At 35.2% G+C, this 25,963-nt stretch overlaps 1 protein-coding gene across 1 annotated transcript in view; it reads left to right on the plus strand.

Moving 5' to 3' along the window:
- The window catches only part of Dpyd (dihydropyrimidine dehydrogenase), an 849,196-nt gene that overhangs the window by 79,159 nt on the left and 744,074 nt on the right, over window positions 1-25,963 (plus strand). Inside the window, exon 3 of the mRNA XM_021158977.2 lies at window positions 24,507-24,589. Coding sequence (XP_021014636.1) covers window positions 24,507-24,589 — 83 coding nt within the window. The remainder of the gene's footprint in view (window positions 1-24,506; window positions 24,590-25,963) is intronic.

The following is a 25,963-nucleotide window of genomic DNA, read 5'->3' on the forward strand; positions in this document are numbered from 1 at the left end:
GTCAGGCAACCCTGCGCTCCCGCTACCCCGGCGCTGATCCAGCCGGATGAGGCCTGTGGCCTTATTTGATTTCTTTGGTGTTGCATCCAACTTCCGTCTTAGCCCCTACTATCTCTTACCATGTCTATAGGTTGGAATTGCTGTAATGTTCCCATCCCTTGTGATGGAAACAAATTGTCCACTATAGTTCATTTGTGCAGACGTTTGATAATAAGTTTTTTTCATGTAATTGAAATGTTCTATGTTCCTTCAAGTCTCTATCCTGCTCAGTACAGAGTCAAGCTTGTCTGATCTTTGTGTTCCAGCTGGGAAATGTACAAGCCTTCAGGATTGGCAAGTGCTTCTTTAGTTATACGAACACATTTGCATCTGAAATCTGCTTTTGTTTTCAGTTTTTCTTTTGGTAGTCTGAAACTTTAAGCAAATAAAATAAATTCATTAAGATTCATATAAATTTTGAGGACATCTTCTTACATTTCCACTCATTTGTAACATGTTTATTCTTCATTTAATTCTTGCTTTCAAGAAATGAAACAAAGGGGGAAGAGGTCTGGTGACATTTTGAAGACATTGGATTCTCAGACTTTAGCAATCGCAGATATTTGTTGTTCTTAGAAGGAAAATATCTTATTTTTAGGAAAGGATAAGGTTCCATTTCAAATACATTTAACAAGATTCTAGTAATCATTTAGGTATAAGATTGATATGTCAGATATCAGTAATGTGTGTAATATGTGGACAAATAGCTATAATTGATCGCTGATACATTCCACTCTCATCTTTATCCATTTATTTAAACACAGATTAAAACTTTAGTTCCTTGTGGTAGCATTTTTTTCAGAAATTGACAGTTTTAACCCCTTTGTATTATTTTCTTATAATTTTTAAGTTCTTTGATACTAGAAAATTATTTTTGTAGTCTTTTTCTATAGGGTCTCCAGGAACATCCATTCAAGCTGCTATTTTCTTTTATTTTTTATTAAATAAATTTCAGAGTGTATTTAAAGTAATGCTATGAGATATGTACAGATAAGACTGTAGGTACTACAATATGTCACATTAAACCTTCCATGTCACCGAATTTCTTTTTGTGTCACAAATAGCCACACCATTAAAATGAAAAATATCTATTAGGTGGGTTAGATGTCACTGGTTAAGAGCACTTGCTGCTCTTGGAGAGGATCAGAGTTTGGTCTCATGTATTCATCTTGGGTGGCTCACAAGGGCTTGTTACTATAGCTACAGAGGATCTAATGCCTTCTCTTGCCCCCTTCAGACAGATACTTATCCCACCAAAAATAGTCAATTAAAAACATAAAATAAATCTTTTAAACTATATAATTCTGTGTATTTTACTAAGTTTATACATTAGACCTCTGAAAATTTTATTTGTGTACTTGGGATTTTTGTCTATTCTGACATTGTTCTTTCTGCTAATATCAGTAAAGTAAAAAACAGCCCCCCCAAATTGCAGGGCAACTGAAAATGTCCTGAATAATAACCTGAACTTAGCTCAAGCTAGACTATGACCAGGTAAACCAAAGGGCTGCTCCCTAAACTCAGCACTCCTCAGAAATATAGGGAATTGTGTTTGTTTGTTTGCTTGTTTGTTAGGAAACATAGAGCTCATGGGTACAGCTTACATATAGATGACAAGTGTATTATAAGAAAGTTCAATTCAGCAGCAAATAGTAGAGCTGTGAAGAATTGGGCTTTGAGAAAGGGATGAAGACATTCTATTTCCTACTTGTATAGTATTCCTTTCCAGTGTCTCCATGGATCTCAGACTTTTGAACTTTTGATTATTCTGAGAAGCCTGAAAGCCTGACACTCCCTAACACATAAAAAGACACTTTAACTCAGAAATTTTAAGCTTCTTAAATTCTCGTGTCAGGAAATAGGGATAAGAGCCAAATTACTTCACGGATTTCTGAAGGTTGGATGATTTGGACCTTTCGGTTATCCTGTTTTAAAAAGTCTATTGCTGTGTACTTATTAGGCTTTAGGTTTCCTTTTTATCTGGATTCTTGGATTCATAATTATTTTGAAGTCTGGACATTAATTTATATCTATCATCAGCCTGAAGAGGCTTTGGGGCAATTGTGATTGTACAAGGTCCTATGTCCCTCTCTGTCACCTTTTTTCTTTCTTTTGCCACACCTGGATCTGAAGCTATTAGATCATGTTAAATGCTCATGTTTGATGTATCTATATTGTATTTAACATATTTCATTGGTAGTGATATGGAGTCACATCCCTCACTGAGCCACATTCCCAGCTCTGCCATCATTTTAACCAAATATTGGAAGGATACATTGTATCATTTCTAACCTATTTGTTAATGTATGAGCTTTATGAGTACAGATTATCAAAGTATTTATAATTCACTATAAAAGTGCTTTAAAAAAACAGACTTGGGTGTTGAACTCCCAGTCTTGCGCATACCGGGTAATTGCTCTACTGCTGAGTTATATCTTCAGCCCTCTCTGAATACTTTACTATTTTTTTTCTGGTAAAATTGTACACAGAAAATATATTCAAATTGTGTATATATATACAAATAATTGCAGAGTTTCTGTTTTTCTATTGCTAACTCAGTGAACAAATCAATATCCAACTTCTGAGGAAAGCAACATAGCAATCATTTAATCTTATTATTATATCAAAACAAGCTTTGCTCAGTCGTAGTCTTAATAAGCCTTTTAAAAAAAAGAATCAACTTTGCATTTCCGACTTGGCCAGAAAAATAAAAGTTCTCATGAAGCCAATATCATAATTTTTGTTGGGAATTGTTCAGTAGGCTCCAGAGACAATGGGCTTGAGCCAGACAATGGATTTATTCAAAGCCATCATCTAATACCAGATGGGATTTTTCACCGTTATGCTTTGCCTTAAAATTATATTCAGTTTATTCGTAATGATATTAGATGAAGGGGGATCATGAAAAAAATCTCACTGAATCTACTTCAGGAAAACAGGGTTTGTTGAGGTAAAAGAGCTTTTGTGACTGAACCCAGTGTTGTGGTGAGTTGAAATTTCAGAAGCCATCAGAAAGCCTGGTGTGGTGGCACACTCCTTTAATCCCAGCACTCAGGAGGCAGAGGCAGGTGGATTTCTGAGTTCAAGGCCAGCCTGGTCTACAAAGTGAGTTCCAGAACAGCCAGAGCTATATAGAGAAACCCTGTCTCCAAAAACCAAAAAAACTACCCTCCCAAAACCAAAAAACAAACAAACAAACAAAAACAACGAACAGAAGTCATCAGCAGGGACATATAGAGTGTACATGAGTGTCACAGACAAAAGCTGTGTGCCAATATGTCATTCGTTGTGTATAATAATGGCTGAAGGCTCAGGATATGCTATCCACATTTAATCTCTGTTAAGGAGGGATGCTGAGAATATGAAGAGGCTTCTTGATAAAGGTCCATATATAAATTGAAACTTATGATCAATCAGAATAATGAAGGAACCCTAAAGAATTGAGTTGTTCAGGCGAGTGCGGAGTTAATAACAGTCTTTAAGGATGGAGTGCTTTTATAAGAGAAAGATGAGTAGCAGTTTTCTAGTCTGCCAAGTACAGAATGAGAGCTAGGACTTAACAAATATTTATTGAACAACCCCACTGAGAACAGGACAAGAGGCTGGTGAACACAAGGGCTTACATTAGAGCTAAAGAATGTCCTGAGAGTGAAGATTTTAATTCCTTGAGAGGTTATGCATTTTTGTTTTAGGAGGTCAATTTAACAAAACCAATCTATATATCTATCTATATATTTTACTTTCATAATTTAATCGATGGCAGGAGTGATGTCAATGGCTTTCTTAAGGCCCTCTCCAGTTCAGTTTTCAGCAATCTGAAGCACATAGCTTGAGCTCTTTAAGAACTTAGTCATCATATTAGCTATTCATGATTATGATAACCATTACCATGCCAATTATGATAACTACACCACGTTGTCTATAGGAGATTGAAAGTATGATAATAGGAATCATTATGGAAGATATATTTCCACATACAGTGAAGTATTTGGATTATTCAACCAAGTAAATTATCTGGGTGCAATGAAATGACTAGTATGGTTGTATGGACAGAAATCATTTACATTTCTACCCTGATGTAATTTTCCTACAAAAAGCCACACAGAATTTAAGCTCCCAAAGCATATTTGTCTTTGAAACTTAAAATGCATTAACAACTTGATTATATAAGACTTGGTGATCTTTTAATGATTTTAGCCAACATTTAATCATTTTAATGAGGAAGGGCAGATAGCTCTTCAGTTTATCCAGTTGACATGTGCATTGTCTTTGAATAAAATATAAATTTGCAAAATTTGCACAAATGGATATTTAAAATTAGGGTATATTTACCATCTTCCCATATGAAACCAGTTAGATTTAGTAAAGCATTTGTTATTTTTCTACTGAAGTTTCAGTAATGCTAATAAAGGGGATACTTCACAGTAGAGAATGTTTGTCTCTTTAGTATGCAAACAAAATGTCTGTGAAGTCATTTATTTGTATAATTTTAATGATCATGGGAAATGTTTGCAATTTATGTATAATATATATATGTATTACTTGTATTATTTATTCTTTCTTTATTATTTATTCTTATTCCAGATTTTATTCCTCTCCCAGTCCATCCTCTGACTGTTCCAAATCCTATACCTCTTCCCTGTCCCCCTGTCTCCACAAGGATGTCCCCCCAGCCCCACCCCACTAGACCTCTTAAACTCCCTGGGGCCTCCACTCTCTTGAGGATTAGGTGCATCTTCTCTGACTGAACCCAGACCTGGCAGTCCTCTGCTGTATATGTGTTGGGGGCCTCATATCAGCTGGTGTATGCTGCATGGTTGGTGATCCAGTGTTTGAGAGATCCACGTTCCCTTTTCCCTCTGTAGGGTCCCTCCCTTTGAGTCCTGAGAGTCTCTCACCTCCCAGGTCTCTGGTACATTCTGGAGCCCTCCCCCAACTTCCTACCTCTTGGGGTTGCCTGTTTCTATTCTTTCTGCTGTCCCTCGGAGCTTCAGTCCTTTTCTCCCACCCAATACCATATTATGTTCTCCTCTCCTCCACGATCCCCAGTGTCTCCTTTCCCTCCCAGTTCACTCCCTCCCTCCCCCCTTGTGATTGTTTTCTTCTCCCTCACAAGTGGGTCTGAGGCATTCATGGAACATCTTATGGGTTAGGCATTGTTTAAAGTCTTGGAGAAAGACAGTGAATCCTTCTGTAGTGTAGGTCCATTTGATCCTGATACAACTATTTTAAAAAGTAGGCGAATATAAATGATAGCATGTTTGATGGGCATCAGAATTGTTCCCTGTGGTATTATAATAATGTACGGATTGCCTTATGTTCTAGAACGACCTGCCCTTGCTTGTTCTTTCCCTATTGTGGCTTCTGTGTATTGAAGGAATGGCATTGCAATGATCCTAGCAGATGTAGAACACTGGTTTCTGTTAGGTGCTAATGTTCCATGTTTGTTTTATCCATGAGATGAGTGACTGTTCTTCAGCCCTTTGCAGCACTGGAGCCTGCACTGATCTCATAGGTGAGAAGCAGAAGCGTAAGAGTTAGGTGCTTACAAACTACATCATAATAAATGCCAGGAAGAGACACTCAGGCCCAGAGTCAGGGAGAGGGCAGTATGTCAGAGCTGAGTAGATTTTTGATGGTGAGTTGAGGCACTGATGTTTTCTGATGCCATTGAAGGTGTCACTAGTCTCTTGGTCAATCTTCTCTTTTTGTTCTCTTTTTGTTCTAATCTCATAAAAAAAAAAAGCCCAGTTCAAAGAATAATGATGACTGATAATGCCCTTGTGTTTCACACTGATATGTAATTTTCATCACATGTAAATGATCTGAGCCTTGCAATTTACATAATCAACTCTCTTCATTTAATTTTCAAATTTCATTTTCATGTCAGCCTTTGGATCATGTACCATAAATATACCCTTTCCTTATAATTTTTAAAGGATGAATCATACTCCAACTTCTAAGAATATTTAATTGTGCCAGATTTGCAAATATGTTTATTAAGGTGAATGGCACTTTAAACCAATTTACTTTATTTGAGTTTTTAACCCCTAAAAATGAACTGATGTTCCTGAGATGATAAAAATCTTCCCATTGCTGTCTTTGCAATATGCTTCAAAATAGCATATTAGGGAGCTAGACCTTATAAGTAGAACATTTGACTCTGTAATATCAAATTAAGCAGGTTTTATTTTTTTCCATGAGAATTCTTCTAAACATACAATAATCTGAACATACAATGTTTCATAGAATATAACCTTTCTTATGAGGCAAGTTGAATTACCAAAGAAAAAGAAGATAAAGTTGTAGGGAGCCAAAGTGTAATTTTAAAATTAGGCTGCTCTTAGCTCCCCAAATGCACAAGGAGGCCTGGCCTATGTAGAGGGCATATACTTTATTTCTGTGTCACACGTTTGATAGCATTTTGACAGGTGACATGTATGTTGAGTTAATAAAAGGAAGATGTCAGCCAATTACTCCTAGATGTGATACCTAACCTGCAGTGCGTTATAGCAAGTGACAGTTCACAGGTATCAGTTGCACGTGGCTTGTTGCTTTATGGGCAGGACTGGACGTCCATTTTCTCTTCTTAGTTGGAGATTTGGTTTGGTTTGAACATCTGAAGGACTTCTGCATGCTGTCTCTGTCTCTGTGACTTCACGAGGGCATCAGTTCTCTTGGGTTTGGGAAACACTGTTTCCTTGGCGTGGTCTACCATCTCTGCCTCTTACAATCCTTCTGCCCTTTCTTCCCTTAGCCTTGTGGGTAGTTGTTTAATAAAGACATCTCATTTAGGGCTGAGTGATCCAATGTCATTCTGCACATTGTCCAGCTATGGGCTTCTTTGTTAATTGCCATCTATTGAAAGCAAAAAGAAGCTTCATTGATAAGGGTTGAATAATTCATTGATCTATAGGTATAGCAATGTGACATTAGGAGTCAGTTTACTGCTATGTTCCTTTAGCAGAATAATAGTACTAGATTTTCCTGTAGTGCGTAGTAGTTGGTTCTTGGCCACTTTAGCAGTGTCACATATGGGTTTTAGCTCATCAAATCTAATCAGAAAGTGGTTGGTTACTCTCATAATGTTTTTGTCACTTTTGTCCCAGTATACTTTGCAGGCAAATCACTGTTTTAGGCATCAGAGTTTATAGCAGTTTATATATATATATATATATATATATATATACTGTTGCTGTTTTCAGACACACCAGAAGAGGGCATCAGATCCCATTACAAATGGTTGTGAGCCATCATGTGCTTGCTTGTAATTGAACTCAGGACCTCTGGAAGAACAGTCAGTGCTCTTAACCACTGAGTTATAGCTCCAGTTCTAGTTGTGAGATATTGATGTTAACGTTTCTTCTCTGCTAGCATTCCGAATACCATACATGTTTTGTTTCATTTTTTTGTCTTTTTTTGTGTTGATTTTGTATGTGTACGTTTGTGAATGTTTTATTTTTTTAATTACTTTTATTTTTTACAGTCCAGTCATTACCCCCTCCTAGTGGTCTGCCCTCCCTCAGTTCCAAATCCCATTCCTTCTCCTGTTTCAAAGAAGATGTCCCAACCCCCAACTACCAACCCCAACCCTTGACAGGTCTCCGCACTTACTGGAGCCTCCAGTCTCTTGAGTGTTAGGCACATCTTCTCTCACTGAGGCCAGAGCAGGCAGGAGGCTCTTCTCTGATTCTCTCTTTATAGCACATTATTTTTTACCACATTGTTTTTGAAAATTGAACTGTTTGTTAGGCTTAGTAGCAGGCACTTTTACCCACTGAGCCATCTATCAGTCTTCTGATACACTGAAGACTGTAATTTGAGAGAAAGAAAGTTTTATGAGGTGTTCATTATGAAAGTTATCAAAAAATGACGATGAAAAGAGTTTAATAGCTTTTGTTTGGACAAAGTGGTGTTTGTTAATTGATTAGACCAAAAAGAAATGAGGCTGGATTTCTAAGACTACAAACTCCCTTTCCAAAATGGAATTTCTGAGCCGGTCTGAAAATTTACACACACCTGTGGTAGCTCTGGTTCTCCATTTGATGTGACAGTGGAGGGTACAGGGGTAACTTGAGGAATGACACCCATGGCCATTAGTTTCTAGGTTTTAATGCACACAAATTTTCCCATGCTGAGATTTCACTGAATGGACACAGGACTGAGTAACATAGAAAATGCTAATATGTAGATTATTGACATTATGGGATATTTTAAAAATCTTTTATGAAAGCATTCCTGAGCACTGAACAATGCTTGCAACCCTAAGCCCAGGTTATGTCATTGCATCCAGAGTCAGGGTGTCTGGTAGACACAAGTTATCTTTGGTAATTCTAAAATGATCTAGTCTAAGAAAAATCACCAAACAAATACTTCCTAGTGTAGGTAATGGAATCTAAAGATAACTAAATTTTATTTTTAACACAGTTATTAAACTTAAATTAACATTCTACATTTTTTCTATTTTGTCTGACCAGAGAAAATGTCATTTATCATTATTGGGGTAAAAGGAGGGAATAGTAGTTTTTAAATTTAATTTCTTCCAAGATGAGAGCAGATCTCAATCTCCAGATAGGGTAGTATACTTTAATAACTAACATGTTTGGTAAATGCTTCAGGAAACTTTGCTTCTATGTTTTTGTTCTTGAAATAAAACTTCTGTATATTTTTAGTTTTATTTGAAGTTTTACTTTGGTTTGTGTACAACTGGGTATTGTTGAGTTTATGTCTAATAAATATTTTAAAAACAGTTTGCATTGATATATTTTGCTCTTTAATATAGAGTTCATGGGAAATTTGTTTATCCCTTCCATATTGATGCACTTAATGCTGATACTTACAATTTTGTAACTGATAATTAGTTACTATTCTGGGAAATATGAATTATTTAATCAGTTTCAAACTTTTAAAGCAACTGTCTAGTATTTAGAGAAGAGAAGCAAAAATGATAATATGAGTTTAGATATAATATATTGCTGCAGGGGCAGTTATTAAGGGAAAACACAGCTGACATTTTCTGATTTATGCACACAATCAGAGATGGAGTCCAAGGGCTGTGACATAATTATCTTCATGCTAACAATTTTTGTAAATCTCTTGACAGAATTTTAGCTAATTTTAAAATGCCTTCTGAAGATTAGCACTTAAAATTGTTGTGGAAATGGCACAATTTATTAGCAAGGGTATAATTGTAAACCTCCTAACTACTCATTGTGAATATCGTGTAGACAGTAACTCCTGCTTCAGCAGCTGGTATATAAGACGCCAGTTTATGGAATCTTGAAACAACAGAGAGTGGAATCTAATTAAAGAGGATTACATGCCAAAGAAAAATTATTAAAAACAGACTAATAGACAATTGTTATGGATTCAGAAACCCCTGCCAAATTCTCTTTTTGATATCAACTCATGTAGCTGTCAAGTAAAAGCCTTTATTCCTCCCAACCCAAAAGAATATTAGAAGACTTTCTCTTTTATGACTTAGAAATGAATGCTTTTCTGAATTTTAACTTAACATAACTTCAATGGTTCTATTAATCTTTTTTTCCACATCCTAAAAATGTATGTGCCTTTAAAGATAATGATGAGCCTCACTATTTTGGGGCTTTTATGTTTTTGTTTGTTTGATTATCTATCTAGCACCAAGAATCCCATAACTGCGAATAGGGAATTGTTACTTTTTTTTTTTTAACAGAAATCAATTATCAATTTAGTTAGCACTCATAGAGACTTATGCTTAGTTAGATTGCATCCTCGTGTGTCATGTACATTTAAAATTCATGGAACATTAGAGCTTCTTAACTTCCAAACCGAAGTTACTAAATTACTCCTTTCTCTTTGAATTTATTCACTTTGGTGGGATCCATAGGGACGTTTTCCAAACAAGAGACTGAGATAGCTTTGAACAATATACATCCATCATTAGTTCTATATGTAAAAGTGGAAGAAATGCTGCTTTTCAATGCTAAGAAAGACATTAAATTCATGGCTGTGAGTTCACCTGGTGTCCAGCTTTGCATCTTAACTACTGTGTGTGATGTTGCATAGGATTACATAGCGGTATGAGCTAAGTGTAGTTCTATAGATTTGGGCTGATTTAAACAGACATTAAAATTTAATTGTGTAATGCCACGAGTAATGTTTCCATGTCATTAATAAATGTATGAACAAACACTTTGAATTCATTAAGTGAGACATTTGTCTAACGCTTCTAACTGGATGGCCATCCTAAAAATAAACAATGTGTATAAGAAAACACTAACCACCTAAAATTATATGTGAGATGCAGACAAACACCTCCACAGCCAGAGTGGCAGCAAGGAATGTGCTTATCTTTGTCCTACCTCACCTGTGATTCCAGAATCTTACTCTCTTTGTAGACACCCCAGATTCTGGTGAGAACTGTCTACCCTCTCACTAAAATACCCTCTAAGAACAAGGATCTGATTTCAGTTGAAAGCATCATGATAAAATCACATAGCTTACCTTTAGAAGGTTAAGCTCCTAAGCATGATGTGTGTCTATATTTTTCTATGTGTTAATGATGTAACAGTGGTATTTTCTATAAGTTTGAAACTAGTAGTATTTTTATATTCACTTTCAAAAGACACAGTTCAATGGAAGTGGAACACATCCTTGGTGGTCATTTCGTGGGACTTGCTCAAAGATGAGACCAATCATACACAATAACATGTTAGCAAGTCTATGAAACACTTCTGGTAGTCAATTTAATAATACCAAGTAAACCAATTTACCTCTTAGGTGTAGTTCCATATGCTTGCAACCTGAGCAAGGATGAGACAAAGTCAATGACCCCAGGCAACCTTTGGCTACACAGTGAATTGGTGGCCTACCAGGACTATGTGAGAAGCTGTTTCAAAAAACGCTAATTAGTTTTTAAACAAAAATAGTTTATTGTATTCTTGGTTTAAAAAAGCCTTATAGGAATAAATTCAGAACTCTCCAGTAGACTTATCATTTGGGAATATCCTGAAATTTTTAGACATAGGTTTATTCTTTTCTTTCAGTTGGGCTGATCTTAAACTTCTCATCAGAGGACCCAGTATAGCTGTGCAACTCACTAATTTTCAGATCTCTGAAAGAAGTCGTTCCAGGATGATAAAACCACAGTGTTAACTGTTCCTTTCCACCTCAGTCCAGGGCTAAAGGTGTTTTGACTGCAAAGTATGGCACAGCTAGGTTTACAGAGAGAATCCACTCACCTGGCACATTTGAAATCCCTCTCCTATTGTCTGACCATTGTGAGTGAGTACATAATAATGGAATTAAAGAAAACTTAATGCTGTATTTTTTGCTGTATTATACATGACACATAGCTATCACCAATATATTTTGAAATAATACTTTCTTCACTTGATACTTTTGTAAAGCATATGCAAATCAAAGCATATTTCTTTATTATAGAAAAAATCAGGATTTTTTTAGGATAACAAATTAAAATTCAAAAGAAATATAGTAGTTTGATTTTTCACTGACCTCTCATTGATACAGATATGAATAATTAGCTGGTAAGGATTTTAGCAAAACTTACTATTTTTGGTTACCACAAGGAAGTGGTAAAATATCACTTTATTCATACTAAGTATGAAGTGGAAGCTTCAAATATTTCAATGAAGAGATATAGCTTTATTGGTAGAATATTTTCCTCTTCCAGGAAGCCCTGGGTTTAACATGTAGCACACCCAGATAAAGGACATTATGATGCACATCTGTAATCACAGCCCCTGTGAAAAACAAAAGCAAGATCAGGAATTCAAAATCATTTTCAGTTACAATGATTTTGAAGCCAACCTGGACTATATAAGACACTGCCTAAAACAATAATGTAAATAGTGCTTAATCATGCAGAATATACATTTACATACACAAATACCTTAGTTTAATCCTCACAGGGACAGCTATACTCACTCCCATGTTATAAGGATATACGTGAGCATTGAGGGGGTCACTCATCTTCATGGGAGTTCAGAAAGCAGTTTAGTTTCAAAAATAAAACTCAGAGACAGATTGACCATCTGCAAAGTTTCAACCTTTCACATTCTATGATATTATTACATTTCCCTGTGACTCATGAGATTCTCCGAAAGAGGGCCTGCTTATAAGCTGGCCACCATTAGTGAAATGACATTAGCTAAATATGATTACCTCCTAATGTCTCCTGAAAGAATTAGACTAGTTAAGACACACTGAAGGGAAAAGCAATTATCTATTGAAATATGAATCTCTGGATGAGAACTGGAAATGATATCTTACTATCAGGATGTTCATGTGGAATTTTGAGGAATCTAAATTGGGTGATTATGTCTTGGAGTGTGGTTTACAACTTCAGTGTAGCTAGTCCAAGGAACAATTAGAAAAGAACACTATTCAGGAGAAGAACTTTCCCATAGTAGATTGATTATACAGAGGAACCTAGACCTTAGAAATTCTGATTCCACCAGAATTGGATCTACTTATTTTTCTATATGCATACATACAATTATAACAGATTAACACAATCCATTATGTTCACTGCCTTAAAGTATGTTGTTTTTGCACTGGGCGTTCTTGGAGCAAGTCATTTTACTTAGATTGTTATCATAGTTTATGGTAAAGAATCTGATATTACCTCCTCAGGATTGTTTGCATTCTTCCTGACAGTTTCTTTAAGGTCCCTTGAGCATAGAGGGTGCTACAGGCATCCATCTTCCCAACATAGGAATTACAAGACCTATTCCTACTCTTGGCAACTGATTTTTCTTTTCTCACCTGATGTGTGGTATCCTCTTTTTCTACCATGTATCATATTTGATTGAATTAGTTTACCTCCGTGAGTGCTTCAAGCAATAATGAAACACGATCAACTGGAGAATAATACTTATCATTCCAGGCAAGCAACCAATACATACTTGTGGTAGTTTTCTCCTCCCACTTCCTCTCATTTCTTCTCTCCTTTCTTCTTCTTTAGGTCTCCTTTAATTTATCTTTTTGCTCTTTCCCTCTTCCTCCCTTCATCCCATCCCCTTATCCTTTGCTTCTTTCTTTTCTTCCATCCTCTACTTTCTCTTTAATTTCTTTCATGATGTACATGCCATAAGGTCTCAGTGTACAGTCCAGGATGAGCTAGCATAGAACATGTTATGTAGACCAGTCTGGTGGAGCTTTCTATGTAGTTGGCCTTGAAGTCATGATCCTTCAGCTTCAACCTCCCTATTTCGGGATTGAATATGTAAGCACTGTGTCTGATTCACCATATATTATGTGTACAATAATAATGAAAGACACTTAGGAAGAAGATTTCTATAGTTTGTCTAGGATTGATTGTCTCCAGTAGACAACAATGATGATGTCCTAGAATAGAGCCAGTGGCTCCTCCCACCTTTGCTCTTAATTTAGAAAACTTTTGATCAAAGGCGCATGGTTAATTTGACTCTTCTCTCTTATCTCTCTGGTATGTGAACAAGTAAAATCTTTCGCACTTAGGTTTATAGCTCTCCCCCTGGTACACTGGCTAGCAGTAGACATTCAAGTATACATTTTTCTCAACTGAAGGCTATTAAGCCTCTTGCTTTTAGCTCTTTAGTCATCTGGGACTTGCATTCTTCTGGCTACCCATTAACTGTCTATGACCTTTCGTTTATTAAAATTACATTCCTAATTTCTTAAGTTTAGATTTGTTAGTAGATAAAATCTAGCTCCACTTTGTTTTTTGATATTTTGATTATTTAATAAAGCATAAAGAAGAATTAAAAATAAATCTCATAGAAATAGCAATGTCTTCCTTTTATTTAGTAACACAATCTTCTACCTCTTCTTGCTGTACCTCAACCCACCTCCTTCCAGACTGTGAATGAGTAGATATGCTTGACTGGATTTATTTTTCAGGATAGGTCAGGCAAGGGTAATTCAGTGATCTTATTTAAATTTCTCCGCACTAGGGCATTATGCTTGCTATTTTCTCCAGAATTAATGTTGGTATTCTACATATTTGTTTTATTATATTTTATTTAATCCTTAATACAGATGAATTATAATACATCGTAAAATCTACCACACTTGAAACTTGAGACCTTCCCTCACCCCGTGGGGATTCATTTGGCAGGAAGCCACTGAAACGGGGTTTTGATGCTTAGTTTCCAGTTTCTCCTTTAATTGCTGCCAAAATCTGAACACTTGGGGATTTAATTGCTCATTATATTTGTCACAGTGGTGTCACAGACCCAAATAAAGACTGTTGCCTGCAAAATATTTGTGGATATTAATTTGGCCTAAACATGCATATGTTGGATTCCTTGTTTCTCCACATTGTAAGGTATATAGCACACACAGAAAGGAGTGCCCTGCTTGACTTTCCTAGCAAACTATTACCCATCAATTCCAGAATATGCATATCAGTAGTGTTGCCAGAGGTTTGAGGGACATTGTGACTCTGCAAAGTTAGCTGCCAGTGTCTGTCTGCTTTGTGTTCAGTTGAGATTGTTTTCTGAGATTGCCCTACATTAACATAATACATAGTTTCTTTAAAGATATTTGCCGTTTCCAAATAAGCTTTTAACTTTTCTTTGCTCTGTGCCCACGTGAGTAGAGCAGAGGCAGGACTTTGGTAGCAGGCCATTGGCCTCATCTTTATGTAGTGATTAATCGTTGATGTCACAGGTGGGAAGGATGGAGAGCATGGCAGGCATCCTATGAACCTCAGACCAATTGGAATTTCGACACTTAAATTTATGCAGAAGAGAAGCAATTGACTGTGTTGGTTTCTTGAGCTGTGTGTTACATGTAATGAGAGCTTACCACATTTGGAAATAGACTCTAAGACCTGTGGACTTTGAGTCTCTGTTATACTCATGAAACATAATAGCCTTGGATTTGTTGTTTATTTCCAGGAATGGAAAAATTTTGGCTAAAAACATTGTTGAAATACCTATGATCTAACTTGTTTCCTTTGTGTTTTGTTGAGCATAATGAACCTTGACCATGTTCAGAGTAGAAAACATGGAACATTCTTTTTCTGGTAGTCAACCTAATACAAAGTTAGGCTATCCATTCTACCTCATGATAGAAGATGGAATTCTTTGAGCCCTCTCCTGATAAAGTCCCTACTAATAACTGAAAGTTCTCATCATTAAAATGCTGAATTTCCTTCAAAGGCTCTGGGATGTTCTTGTTTAGCTAATAGAGTATTTGCTAATGAATTTCTTGTGCCCTAGTATACTCAACCTTATTTTCAGTTTTAAGTCCATCTGTCCCATTTTTATCATCTATCCAAGAAATATTTTCATCTCCTGTTTCTTTTTTTTTTGAAAGATTTATTTATTGTTTTATTCATAAGAGTACGCTGCAGATGTCTTCAGACATGTACCTGAAGAGTGCATCAGATTCCATTACAGATGGTTGTGAGCCACCACGTGGTTGCTGGAAATTGAACTCAGGACCTATGGAAGAGCAGTCAATGATCTTAATTGCTGAGCCAGCTCCATCATCTCCTGTTTCAGTGGGAAAAAAACAAACAGGCAAGAATCTCCACATTTTCAGGATGAATCTAAAAATAATTAAAATGCAGTTACTTTCTGTCTTTTTTTTTCTATGAGCTCTACCCTGTACAGTAGTGTCCACAAGATAATCGTTTAAATTTTACTGAGGTGACAAAGAGGAGGGAGGGACTGGAAGGATTAAAGGGGCGCTAGAAACAGCAGATAGAAAGAGTGGGAGAGATGGAGGGAGCAGAGAGTGAGAACAATAGAAGTCTGATTATTTTTTGTGTGGTTATGTTTATGTTCATGTTTGTATGTGGGTGCAAAAGAACCTGTGTGTGGATATGTATGGAATCTGGAGTTCCATGTCCATTGCTCCCTTTATAACTTTCTAGTTTATAATTGTAGGCAGTGTCTCTCCCTGGACCTTGGGCTCATGGTTTCTGTGAGGCTGAGTAGCTAATAAGCTTCAAGGACTCTCTTGTCTCCAGGCTAAGGCTAAGATTACCAGCCTGTGCAGTTGCACCCAGCTTGAACCCAATTCAATTCTGTGTACCTGTGCAGCAGGTACTTTAAGAACGATGGAATTTCCCAGGCCCGAATAGCTTTTCTTAGCCAATGGTTTCCGTTCATGACATTGTGTGAGAAAATGTAAATGTGTTTTGGTAGCACCATGTAGATTGCCAACCATGTGCAGAACTTTAACCTATATTTCCAAGAAGTAAAATTACCTTAAGTATTCCATTTCTTTTTAAAAGTTGTCTGTGGATAGTAACACAAAACTATTTCAAGTAGTAATCTCATTGGCCCGCCTTTTAAAAGAATGTAAATTATGAGAATTTATAAAAATCATCATTAATTCTTGCTTATTCCATATAATTATAACATTTTCCCCACGTGGGTTCAAACATGATTATTGGATGACACAGGCTGGATGTGGTTCTCTTAATGTTACTGGAGTCTAAGCCTATGTTAGGATGCTGTTACAAGCCCCAAGCCAGTGTGCTATGATTATGTTACAGGCAGGTTCCAGTCCATGCTGTTCTTGGTGTTTTGTTTTTGTTGTTTTTTTTTTTTTCTTACTATTGTTGCTCTAGTTGTAGGAAGTGACTTTAAACCTGTAAACTGATATCTTCAAAATCTGCTCTTAATTACAGTAGTGCAATTATCACACCTTGGCAATGCTATTAAATATTAAACCACATGTTTCCTGCAGCATGGCTGGTTTTAAAGACCACAGGCAAATGTAATACAATTGTTTTAAAAGAATGCACTTCAGGTACAGTGCTGTGTAATTTTGCTAATCCCTGTTGGAAAATGCAATTCTCCAAGGCTTGCATAAAACATAATAATCAAATGAACAAAAGCACAATGAGACACAGAGATTGATTTTTTTTGGTTAAATTAGAGACAAATAGAGATAAATAGATGTGACCAAGAAATATATATGTATGTATGGAAATTTATTGGAAAAATATCCACAGAAATTACACACAATTATTTGTTTCTATGTCTGGTTAGAAACTCTCTCTCTGAGAAGGCATCCATTTAATAAGAGGAGGTTTCATAGCAAAAGAATCAGTCATTTAAAGTTTGGAAAAGAAAAATGAGATCTTAGATCTAACAGAGATTCCCCTAAATATTTTGCTGTGGTAGTGACCTTCCAAAAAAAAAAAAAAAAAGGAAGTTTTTAAAAAAAAATGTGACCATAAAGGACATTGACAGTGCTTTCCATTAATTCTGAATTAGTGAACAAAAATATAGTGATTTAGAATTAGGAACCCCGAATTTCCAATCTTGATGCCAAGTCAGATGACAGTGCTCATCATAGGTTGAATGAGTTTTAGACGAAAGTAATAATTTGAGTTCAATAGCAAATTAGTTTGAATGAACAACCTCAGTGACCCTTTATTCTTCTTTCTTAAAAGGTTTTAATCCTTTAATTTGTTTCTATACATTGATTATTTAATTCACTGTTTTTATATTGTTATTAGAACACAAGAAAGTATAGAAATTAACCAAATAAATAATTGCACACACATTCAGTGGAATAAATACTATGAAAAGTTAAATACTACTATAGTGTTGGTTTAGAGTCATGAAAAAATAGTATTGATGTAATATAAGTAGATGGAATAAAGATCCATTGCAAACTCTGTAACTCCAGTAGTTGACTTTTAGTTTTGAAAGGCAACTTTGTGGCTAGTGTGACTTTTTCCCCACTAATTTAAAAAGATTGAATTTTATGTGTTCTGATGTTTCGCTTGCATGTATGCCTCTGTATCATTAGGATTCCTGGTGAATGGAAGGCCAGAATAGGCATTGGATCTCTTGGATCTGGAGTTACAGGTTTTTGTGACTGACCATGTGGTTGCTGGGAACTGAATCTAATTCTTCCCATGGCCTCTGCATCTGCTCCTGCATCCAGGTTTCTATCCCTGTGTTCCTTTCCTTACAGCTTACAGCTTTTAATGGTGAACTGTTTAATGAAACCTTTTCTTTCGCAAGTTGTTTTTGGTCATGGAGTTTCATGATAGCAATAGTAAACCTGACTAAGACATTTGTTTTCTATAATCAGAATATTTAATTTTAAAGTATGTTCTTTTTTTATTAGATATTTTCTTCATTTACGTTTCAAATGTTATCTCCAAATTCCCCTATACCCTCCCCCTGCCCTGTTCCTCAACCCACCCATTCCCACTTCCTGGCCCTGGCATCCCCCTGTACTTGGGCATATGATCTTCGCAAGACCAAGGGCCTCTCTTCCCGTTGATGACCTACTAGACCATCCTCTGCTACATATGCAACTAGAGACACAGCTCTAGGGCTACTGGTTAGTCATATTGTTTTTCCTCCTATAGGGTTGCAGACCCATTTAGCTCCTTGGGTGCTAAAGTATGTTCTTAAAAATATTATATACTTTCATGGAAGCACCAGCTTGTAATAAATCCATGTAATGAGTGTTTATAATAAGTATATATAATCTCATATTTAAAGTACTTTATTTAACTCTTTCTTTAATTTTAGATAATAAATTTAGTATCCTCCTCATAATTTTCACTCCTATAGGAATGCTGCATGAATCTCTTTAGTAATCAGAATCCTTTAAAAGCTGAATACTTTTGTAGAAATATTAGAAAGGATACTTATTATAATAGAAATAGTTACTTCATACACACACACACACATACAAATACACATATGAAATGCTTTTTTCTGTTCTATCCCCCCCCCCTTTTCTGACTGCCCACATTAAGGTCAAATATAAAAGAATATTAAAAAAAATAACAATAGAGGAAAACTGATTTTACTTGAGAGTCTAGATTCTAACCTGGCTTGGTGTTAGTGCCATTGGAAAATGTCTGTGTGCTGGCCATGTAGTAAAAACTATTCAAATAATATCCAATTATATATGTGTGTGTATATATGTGTGTGACTTTTCCCCCACTAATTTAAAAAGATTGAATTTTATGTGTTCATAAATATCATGTTCATGTTATCTCCAAATTCCCCTATACCCTCCCCCTGCCCTGTTCCTCAACCCACCCATTCCCACTTCCTGGCCCTGGCATCCCCCTGTACTTGGGCATATGATCTTCGCAAGACCAAGGGCCTCTCTTCCTGTTGATGACCTACTAGACCATCCTCTGCTACATATGCAACTAGAGACACAGCTCTAGGGTTATATATATGTGTGTGTGTGTGTGTGTGTGTGTATTGAATATGATTCAACAGTTCTCCAAACTATGCATCTGCCCAATTTTAAATTATATCCAATCATATACATATTATCTTTGAATGTGATTCAGTACTTTTGGTGTAGTGCTCAGGAGGTAAAGCAACATGATCTGGACTTCCCAATCATCCCTGCACTTCATGGTTATTCCCAGCTACCTAATTATTCGAGACTCACTGTGGTTGTAGGAATCTATCTCCAAACAAACCAACACAAAACCAAACAAAATTAAAGTAAACATTCAATCTACAGATAAAATGTGTTTAATTAACTTACTTCAGCATCAAACACTTAGTTATATTACCCTTGTTCACACAAATGGGTCACTAGCCCACAGTTTCAAATAAATAATACTACCTCAAAAACAACAAACAAATGTTATAATTTCAATACTTGTCACACTGAGGCAGAATAATCTCAAATTTGGGACTTGTCTCAACAAGCCTCAAACAACAAACAAAACAATGAAAAAAAGCAATGTTCCCCAACTTTGTAGCCAATAATTGCTATGTCAGATATTTTGAAGCATGTTAAATTCTTGAATTTTAACCCCCTTTAGAAGATACTAAGTTATAATTCTTAACTAGAACTAAAACTCTTATGAATTTATTCATTTGCACGGATGCCTTTTAAATTTAGATTTATTTTTAAATAATACCCTAAGCAACCAATATTGGTTGTATTAATGAAGCAGCATGATTATTTGTCTATCTATCTATCTATCTATCTATCTATCTATCTATCTATCTATCTATCTACCTACCTATCTATCATGCTAACCTAAGAAAAACACATCTTTTTCTGGCTTAACTTAAAACCCTTTTATTGTTTTAATTTTGTATAGATATTTAAGGGAACTTAATATCTTAGACCATTTTGGCTGCATAGTTTTAATCCTGTAGATTACCTTGCATATTTTTAATATCACAGTGTTACTGAAATATGTTGCACATACCATATAGTTCACCCTTGAAATTATAATTCTGTAGCTTTTAGTCTATTCACAAGTGGCATCCTAATTACTACAAATTCCACGACGTTTCCTTCTTATTTCCAAGAAATCAAATTCCCATTAGCAGACCCCACCTCGTTCTTTCTACAGCCCTTGGCAACCACTAATCTGCTTTCTATTGATTTGCCCAGACTAGGTATTTTATAAATGGAATTATAAAATGCTATCATTTATATATGGCTTTTCCCCACTTAGCATAATGGTTAGTGGCTCATCCACAGCAGACAATGTTTGTGTCGTCACTCTTTACAGACAATAATAGGCTGTGGTATGGGGATGCCACACTTATTTTTCATTTGTCATTTTACTGACTTTGGGTTGTTTCTTTGTGTCAGTTATTGATAATGCCTATCAATAATACAGTGAAAATCTGTGTACACATTTTAACATGGAAACATCATTTTTATTTCATTATAATCCTCCTATAACATAAGTGTAATTGCTGGCCATATAACTCTGTTAATTATACATTGATTATACTCATGTGGTTCCTATGCTAACACTCTAAGATAGCAACAAATTGTTTTCTAATGAGCTAGCATCTTTGCATTCATATGGCCAGCTCATGACCAAGAGAAAATGTAGTTCCTTGATGTTATTGCCCTTGTCCCTGAGTTTAGTGATCTCACTCTTCCTCTGAGTGAGCATATTTGAATTTTCATTACCATTCTCTATTTTGTTTGGAGACTATCTATTATGAAGTGTTTACCCATTTAAGATATAAGGAGACAGAGGTTGCCTTATTGAGTTGAATTGTTACATATTCTAGAGAAAGTCTTCTATCAGATATGAGTTTCTCTTTTTTCTTTGTGTTTATGAATCTTTTGATTAATTCAAAGTCAGAAAAGCATGTTCCTTTGAAATGTTTTAAATTTTAGCTTTTGTTTAGGTTCTGGTTATTTTAAGTTGGATGCTCTGTGAGTCAGGAAGTCTCACTTTACTCCTTTGTGATATTTCTGCAGTACTTGTCCTTCCCCACATTGGATAGTCTTGCTTTTCTTTGCAATAGTAAATTTATCATAGGTATCAGAGTCACTTTGTGTATACACACACACACACACACACACACACACACACATTTCTATATATCTGTCTATCTATCTATCTATCTATCTATCTATCTATCTATCTATCTATCTATCTATTATCTATCTATCTATCTATCTATCTATCTATCTATCTATCTACCTATCTATTTATCTTTCTCTTTGGATATTTTATCCTTTGCATTCAGGTTAACTTTAGAACCGTTTTGTCACATTTTGAAAGCAAAACCAAACAAAACAAACACCAAGTGTAATTATCTATGAATTGGGTCATTGTGTCAATCCAAAGAATAGAACCATCTTTATAATGGGATAATATAATATATAATATAATGGGATATAATGGGACTTTTTTTCCATTCAAAAATCATTTAAAGAAAAGCCATAATTCTCTGTAGTTTTCAGTTTTTTGTTGAATTTATTCATAAATATTTTATTCTTTATAAAGTGATTCCAAATAGAATTATCAATTTTTAGATTATTCATTGTTGCCTGGACCATCCAGTACTTGATACAAATGGAGTAAGTCACCGATTAGATTCTGTTATCAACTTGCCCTCTAAGAAGGAATCTCCTGAAGTGAGAAATTGCCTCCATTGGCTTGGCCTAAAAGTATGTCTGTGGGGCATTTTTGATGGTTAATTGATGTTGAGGACCCTGCCTTCTCTGAGTGGTACCAACCCTGAACAGTTGGGCTTGGGTACATAAGAAATGTAGCTGATGCAGCTTAGAGGTAAGGCAGTAAGCAGGTTTCTCCATGGTACTTGCTTCAATTTCTTCCTTCAGGTTCATGCGTTGAGCTCCTGCCCTGACTTCCTTTTGTCGTAGGATTGTTACCTGGGGGTAATAAAGCCTTTCCCTCCCAAAGCTGGTTAGGTCAGTGTTTTGTCACAGCAACAGAGGAGCAAACTAAAAGAGGGTTATCTTTGAATGTGTTTCCTATTGTATGTCACTTCTTTGTCAGTGTAATTTGAGGTGCTTCCATGTTACTTCATGTATTTATAGTTGTTTATTCTTAGTGTTATGGAGTTTTCTAGGGTATGAATGTATTTCATCACATATATTTCATCTTTTTATTAAGTATTTTCTTTATTTACATTTCAAATGTTATCTTCTTTCCTGGTTTCACCTCCGAAAACCCCTTGACCTCTCCTCCCTCCCCCTACTCACCAATCTACCCACTCCTGCTTTTGTCTTTACAGTTGGGAATATGGAACAACATTAACATTAATATTCTTTCATGAGACTTTGGATAAATACACTAAACATTATTTCAAGTGTAAAACAGCAGGGCTGGGATATATGTGCCAATAGTTGGCTGTTGAAACTACAACCATCATTTTGAAAAGTGACTGCAACACTTCACAGGGCTATTACCAGTATAATGCTTTTCATACTTGAACAAAAACACTGTATGGTATATCTTTTTCATTTTACACATTTTCAATACAGATTGGAGCTTAGTTATAGTTTAAGATTTTCTTTTTCTTTTCTATTCACTAATCATATAGAACTTAACGTTTTTTGGCTATTTAAATTTTCATCATGAAAGATTCTTCATGTGCCATTTTTGCCACTTTCAATTTAGTTTTTCCCCTATCTTTATTTGTAGGAATAATTAATTTATTTTTGTGTGTATATATGTATAATTAAGGTGTATAGTACTGACACATGTATGGAAAATTGATCAATTGATTAGAATACTATTGAGAAATAGATTCTGTAGGCACTGAAACTTAATTATGGGAAAGTGACTCCCAATGATAGATGGTATTTAAGGGAAATAGTATTTTATTGATATACATATGATGTGATTTCCAGTCTTAAACTGTATAGATGTCATCTCAAAGGCATGACTTATTAAAAGGTGAAATACGAAATTGCAAAGCTTCCTGAAAAATGCTAAAGGAGGCTTTACTGGTTTTGAAGAATATTTCAAATAAATGGGCCCCTAAAAGCACTAACCATATATTAGAAAACATAATAAATTGAGCATCATTAAGTATAAAAACTTTTATATTTAAATTATTTTAGAAATATTTTAGATTCCCATCATAAAACAATTTGGTTATGCACCAAGATGATCTTGTCCTTAACTTGAGCTACACAAAAATGAAGGACTTCAGGGGGAATGATGAATTGCATATTAGTAGGTTGGAAATTAATTTACCCTTGTACATTGGAAATCAATAATCTAAGTTCTGTAGCCTTCTGAAACCCAGTATGTTGTTTTTATAACTTGGGAAACAATACATTCATAATTAAATTTAATTATTATTTACTTTTCAGTTTGTAAAATTGAAAACAAGAGCAAAAAAAAAAAAACCCTACAAAGAACAAAGTACAAAAACTATTGTTTTGTTACCTAAATATTTGAAAAATTAAAATAATTACCCATGTAGGCTAAAATTTGATATCAGCTCTATGTTCTTGATACTTATTAAGTTATATACAATTGTTGGTGTAAAGTGTACCATTAAATTAAAATGTAGCTTATAAATTAAATTTAGTTTTAGAAAATCCAATGCACTGGCAATGGTGTATTTGCTACCTATATGGTTTGTCTGTGATGTATGGTCTTGATTTAATATCCCTCAAAGACTTAATAGCACGAAAATTGGCCTGATTTATTTTGAAATAAAAAATGTTTGGATTTATATGTACAATTTAAAATATAATATGTGGGTTGTTCCCTAGGATCTGATTCTAAATTTTGATTAAAATTTGCGGCACTCTTTTCATACTTTGGCACTCTCCGTTTTGGTACACATTACCCAATTTTGAACTAGATCATTATCATACACACTTATCAATATGATTTTGAACTTACCTTTACAGATTTTTCTCTTTTAAATTTGCATTGGCTTTAATGAATCTGAGATTATTTTAGGAAACTAATTGCTATTCTGAAAAACCCTGGCAGTTTGGCTAGTTGTGTGTGACACTCTTTTTTTTTTTTTAACACCTATTTTGAAGAAAGTCTGATGAGAAGATTTCTCCTGCAGCTGCATCATAGGACTAGAGAGTTTGTGGCTTTTGAATTTCACTGTCGATTTTAATGAATCCTACCCAATTAAAGCCGCGTGCCTATTTTTCATGAGCCCTTGATCAATACAATCGATTATATTTTTACATAACTGCATAGACGTAATTTCTTTGGTGGGTGTGGGAAATTAAATCACTGTTTTAATGTGTTGCAGACCTGTGAGAAGCTGGAGAATAATTTTGATGACATCAAGCACACGACTCTTGGTGAGCGAGGAGCTCTCCGAGAAGCAGTGAGGTAAGTCTGGGTCACCATAGCAACAGTCACAGATGTGGTAAAGAAAAAGTCATTCTTCATTATTGGGGGAACAAATGAGTTCATTGCCACCATTCAGCTCTGTTCTCTAAGGTATTAATTTGTCAGTGGAGAGACTTCCCTTGAGGCTGTACTTTTGGTTTTGAAGCTGCATAAATGTTAAGCCTCAGTGCACAGTAAAAAATGTAAATGTTTAATTTGTTACTTAAAAAGCTTACGGGGTGTCTTGTTTTATATTTAGACTAAGTTGTGGGATTGAATGGAAATATTGTTCATCTAAATTCTGCCTGTGAGTTTAAAATAAACATTGTGTAAAGGTAGCCTAGCTGAGTACTATTTCCTAATTAATAATTAATTTGAAAAGGGTTTCTTTTTTTTCATTTCATCTTCTGTTTTATTTCATTTAAAAAGTATTTTAAAGTGACTTACATTATCTCAGGATTCCAAAGCATAGAGTTACTTCGACTTGCATGCAAAGCCCTATGAATAGCCTTATTTTATTCACTTAACATTCCTATTTTTATTTTCTCAACACTCACTCCAGCCTTGATATCTTTTTTTAATAACCTTTAATGATGCATCCTTTAAATTCATTTGATCAAAATCAAAGAAAATGTAACCAGGCATTAACAATGTGTGAGCACTAAGCTTGTGATCCTCAGAACAAGGAAGTCACCAACAACAGTAGCACTCAAAGTTCCCAGCTTGAGCCATACAGCAGCAGTCTTCTGCATTATACAATGCAGTGGTATTTTCTTCTTCTTGTTGTTGTTGTACTCACAAAACTAACATTACTTTAAAAAATATCTTAATGTTCATTTATTTAAGATGGCTTTAAGATATAGAAAGTTAAAATATGGGAAACAGGAAATCTAACAGACTGGCTGCTTGCTGGTTTAAACACAATTTTGTTATTGCTTGCACACAGCTACCATATACTTTAGTTTAGAAGCCACTCTCATTTAGCAACCTCCCTTTTACCATGCAAGCAGCAGGAGAAAGTAATTAAATTTAATAGAAGCTGCCCTCATTTTGAAGCCACTTCTATTTAAAACCACAGGGGGAGGTAATTAAATTTACTGGAAACAGTAGCTTCTACACAAAGATACATGGTACTTCTGTATAGATGATTATGATGTCACAAAAAGGGGAATAATATATTACTAGTGTGGAGGAGAAATTACCAGCTGGAGCAAGGAAACCTATTTTATTGTTAATGCCTTTACTAATAAAAAAGATGGAAAAATAAAACTGAGTGTGCAATCGAGAATTTGTGTCTCTATAAAATACACTGACAGTCTAAGAAAGTTTAAGTTATCCAAAATAATTTTAAATTAAAAATTAAAAACAAATTAT

Source organism: Mus caroli, chromosome 3 (genome assembly GCF_900094665.2).
Source record: "Mus caroli chromosome 3, CAROLI_EIJ_v1.1, whole genome shotgun sequence".
Lineage (NCBI taxonomy): Eukaryota > Metazoa > Chordata > Mammalia > Rodentia > Muridae > Mus > Mus caroli.